This window comes from Solanum tuberosum, unplaced genomic scaffold (genome assembly GCF_000226075.1).
Source record: "Solanum tuberosum cultivar DM 1-3 516 R44 unplaced genomic scaffold, SolTub_3.0 scf00157, whole genome shotgun sequence".
In the NCBI taxonomy this organism is placed as follows: Eukaryota; Viridiplantae; Streptophyta; class Magnoliopsida; order Solanales; family Solanaceae; genus Solanum; species Solanum tuberosum.
In genome coordinates this window covers 1,128,218-1,132,434 of record NW_006239084.1, presented here as the reverse complement: position 1 = coordinate 1,132,434, position 4,217 = coordinate 1,128,218, and the positions used below count along the sequence as shown (strand labels likewise).

The 4,217-nt window shown below is 36.1% G+C and overlaps 1 protein-coding gene across 5 annotated transcripts in view; it reads left to right on the top strand.

The window, feature by feature from the left end:
- Positions 1 to 291: 291 nt before the first annotated feature.
- The window catches only part of LOC102590671 (pentatricopeptide repeat-containing protein At1g09900-like), a 13,308-nt gene continuing 9,382 nt past the window's right edge, over positions 292 to 4,217 (top strand). For 3 of the 5 annotated variants that reach the window (XM_015311463.1, XM_015311464.1, XM_006353718.2), the window contains exons 1-3: positions 303 to 877; positions 1,991 to 3,294; positions 3,388 to 3,505. In XM_015311463.1, the coding sequence (XP_015166949.1) occupies positions 496 to 877; positions 1,991 to 3,222 (1,614 nt within the window). In that variant the 5' untranslated portion in view covers positions 303 to 495 and the 3' untranslated portion in view covers positions 3,223 to 3,294; positions 3,388 to 3,505. Of the gene's footprint in view, positions 878 to 1,990; positions 3,295 to 3,387; positions 4,212 to 4,217 lie in introns of those variants that run through there. The other 2 variants (XM_015311466.1, XM_015311465.1) reach the window with 2 other exon arrangements.

Genomic DNA, 4,217 nt, shown 5'->3' with positions numbered 1-4,217 from the left:
CACCATACAATTTATCTTTAGTTTTTTTTATTGAACTAAAATTTGATCAATAAATATTGTATTTTTTAATAATATCTCGGTGATAGTGTATTAAGCAATTTAATAAACTTGTGTTTATTTGGTAAAATTATATAAAAAATTGAGATAATTTTTATAGTTTTGTAACTTATAAATTTTTTATGTTTATGAAAAAATATATAATATAAAAAATTTAAATTACATGTTTAAACAAAAGTTCAGTTTCAATCATATATGATAAAAGATAATAATAGCGGAGGGGATCTAAATCAGTGAGAGCAGGAGATATATTCCAATAACTGGTAAACTACATACATGAGCAAGAGCATTGGCACTGAAACTTTTTATATTATATGTTTAAATGGCATGTTCAAACATACAAGGATTATTAGTGCTGCTATGTATAGCTAAAGGTAGTAAAGTAGTCTCTTGTGATTCATAAAATTAGGCATTTTCAGCACCTACTCTGTTTCTACAATGCTCTCTCGTTTTATCTCCAAATCCTTACATCTCCGACTGTTCATCCTACTTTCCCCCAAAACCCATGTCTTAAACCCTAAACCCATTTCCCCTAAACCCTCATTTCCACATTTCTTACCCAACAACTCCTGTTTCTTCTCCACAGGTAACAACAACGGCAAAGATTCGGACCATGAGGGAATAGAAAGCCAAGTTCTTGATGATGGGTCTTGGGCAAAAGAACAAGGGTATAAACCTTGGAGTTTTGATGTAGAGGGGGAAGAAGAACGACTGTTTGATGTTGGAGAAGAGGTTAGGGTAGGAGCTGAAATGAAGGGGTTTAAAGTTGAGAAAAAGTTTCTTGAATTGGAAGAGAAAGCTCTTTATGAGGTTCTTAAAGGTAGTTTTTCTTAAAGCTTATTTCAGATTGTTTTACCCTAAAAGGTGCAATTTTTTACTTCCTATTTTTCATCTTAGAACACTGTAAAAGATTTGTGCTTTATGGTTTGGTTGTAAAGTCTTGTATGTTTACTCCCATTTGTTTCATAAAAGGTGCACTATTCGTTGAGTGGTGAGTGGCGACTAGCCTAAATTGTCATGCTCCAAACTTGATAGGTCAGCAGCCTACTTAGGTAAACATGTTATTTTTATGTTTCCTGTTTAGCTTAACCAAGAACATTTCTTGCCCCAAGTTAAAGACATTAACAAACATGGTTAATCGTGAAGATAAGTTCAATATCATTCTGCATTATTCTGACGTTCATACTTGAAACAGTACATATTATGACAAAGTTTAGCTAAAAAGAGATTAGATTCCAGAGAGTGTAAATGCTATTTGCTCAAACCTTATGGTCTAAGTTAAAATAATACATTCTGCAGTTCTTGTGTAGCCACCCGTGTTTAGGGAGAATTCACCCATTGTGGCCACCTAAGCTTTCTCCTAGCAGCAGTAGAGTAAAGGAGTAAACGAATTTTTTTTTGAGTAAAAAGTTGCAATGTTGAACTCACAATGCTTGACATGACTCAATTCCCAGTCTTTTCTGCATCAGCCAGGCAATAGCTAAAATGGTGAACACTTTTCTTTACCTCACTCGTTCAAGTTGGTATTCTCCAGTCACATCATTTCACGCTATTCCTTCAGAAATGTCCAATTCAGCTTAGTAAAAGATGTTTCATTCAGAACCACCTAAAGGTCTTCCTTTGGCCAATTTTCCTTTTGGATCTCGTTCAAAATGGAATATTGATTCATCCATTATTCAAAAGAGCCCTTCTTTTAATAATATCTAGTGTGGATATTTCCAAACAGCCATTTTGATTGATTCCCAATTTGTAGCCTGTAGGAAATAATCTTTCATAGTGCATACATTTATGCAGTATTGTAGACCAAGGTGCTTAATTTCTTGTTATATTTTATTTTGTTTGGGCCATCGTTGTGGAACCCTTGCTCTAGATGTTTGTGTTCAACCTCCAACTATGTTTTCTTGTGATAATGAAAATTTTGAGAACGTGGCAGGTTCTTGTACGGATGAATTGACAATCAAAAAGAGTACAAAGCCCTCGGCAAGTGTGTATTCAGAAGAAATTTTGGAAATAATTGAGATAATCAAGGGTGGTGGGGAGGATTTGAGGCAACAGTTAATTTTGGTGGCTTCAAAACTATCATTCAAGTGCGTCATAGGGATTTTTGACCTTTTGAATGAACAAAGAATATCTGGATTGAATTTCTTTAATTGGCTTCGGGACTCACATCCTGAATTTCACTGCAGTGCTTATGTCAATAGTCTGATTATTTGTAATTGTGGATGGTTAGATGACTATAAAACAATGTTCTCTTTGTTGGAGGAGTTTAAGGCTGAACAAACTTGTTTAACTGACAAGGCTTTTGGGTTCTTAACTGTATTTGGATCTTGTAAGGATTCATTGATGAATTCGACTAAGAAAGTGGTTGATATGCTAAATGAGGTTGGAGGATCCTGCTGTGGTTCTGGTGTTCACGGATTAATCGAGATGTATTGTTGTTTGGACTTGTTCGAAATGGCAACATTTGTAATAGAGATCACTGAAAGAACAGCTTCTCGCTACAATATTTTGATCCGTAAAAGGTGTCGGGCTGGCCAAATTGAAAAAGCACGAGCAATTATCAAAGAGATGTCTGAATTTGGCTGTTCTCCTAATACCAAGTCATATAACTACCTGCTTGGTTCATTGTGTAAGAATGATAAGCTGGAATATGTGCGTATTGTGCTCGAAGAAATGAGAAATAAGGGTCTCAATCCAGATGCAATTACTTTTGAAACTTTAGTATATCATTCATCTAGTCGTGGTCAGGTTGAGTTTGCCTCTGAATTTATGAATTTGATGATAAATGTGAATGTGGAACCACGTTCTACTACTCATGCTGCATTTCTTAAAGTTTTGCTTGAAGCAGGAGAGCGTGAGAAAGCATATAAGTATGTGATTGACATGAGTGCCAAGTATAACCACTGTGGAAATACACTATACAGCTTGCTTGTGAGGCTTAATCAGAAGAAAGGAGACATTATGGCTGCTCAAAACATTCTCAGTGAAATGATTGACAAGGGTCTCAAGCCGGACTTTGGAATTTTCATCAAAATTGTAAAGCAGCTCGGGAAGACTAGAAAGAAAAGTTTAGCTCGAGATCTTAGGATGAAATACTCGGTTTTCTATTGTAGTACAAAAGCTAACAATTCTTTATCCAATTCGTTTATCCCATGCCAAGGTTGAATGCATCTCTCTAGCTGGTTTGTCTGCAGAAGAAAGATTAGGAGTGTGCATTATTTGATTTTAACCGAAAAGGTGACTAAGAATATTTTAGTTGTAAGTTCCTGTTTCACTTTTTGCTCTGCATACAATGCCCCTCTTAGTTTTTCTACTTCAATCCTATATCAGCTTTCCAGTTTGTCTTCACGGTGTCACCTTCAACCTTCGTTGCCGCTGCCGTTGACATTGTCTCGCCTGACGCCTCTCCTCAGCCTCCACCAACATCACCTATGTTACATCTCCCAAGGTTTGATTTTCTCTTTATTGTCAACTTCAGCTCCCTGGATTTTTTGCTAATAATCAGTTTTTCGTATCTATATTGTGCAATTTTGTTGCTCAAGTATTTTTCTTCACCTTCTTGCCTCTGGGGTTTCCACTTACCATCCACTTATTTGTTGAATGTATATGTGCATCGATATACATCTAAGGCCAAGAAACCTAATTAATCACATAGGGATACAGAGGAAATAAGAACACAACGTGTCTAGCAATATTGCTGGTCAGGTTGTTTCTTTTTGCAAAGGTGAACTCTTTGTTCCTGTCTTATGTAAATTTATCTATGTTCTGCCTCTTTTTCTTTTTTTTCCTTTTGTTTTTTATCTGGGGCAGGCGGACATGGTTTCCTTATTATGATTTGAGTGGCCTCTGTTTTCAGTTTTATTTATATTTTTGGAGTATCCTGATTATGATTGATTGATTGTCCATGCTCAGATGTAAGGAAATGGTTAAATTTGCCTTATCATTTGAAATTATTTCCAATGTGGAATACTTCTTTTTAATTTTTATGCTTCCTTGTTTGCGGCACCCTTGATTCTTAAACTGTGTAGTTTATAATATACAAAAAGTAATCGTGTTTTGTGTCTGTGTTGGGGCGGGGGGTGATTGTAGCCCAGTTGGTCTGGCTACCTGAACTGCCACCTTATTTGTGGGGGTTCAATTCCCCACCTTGTAATCCCCCC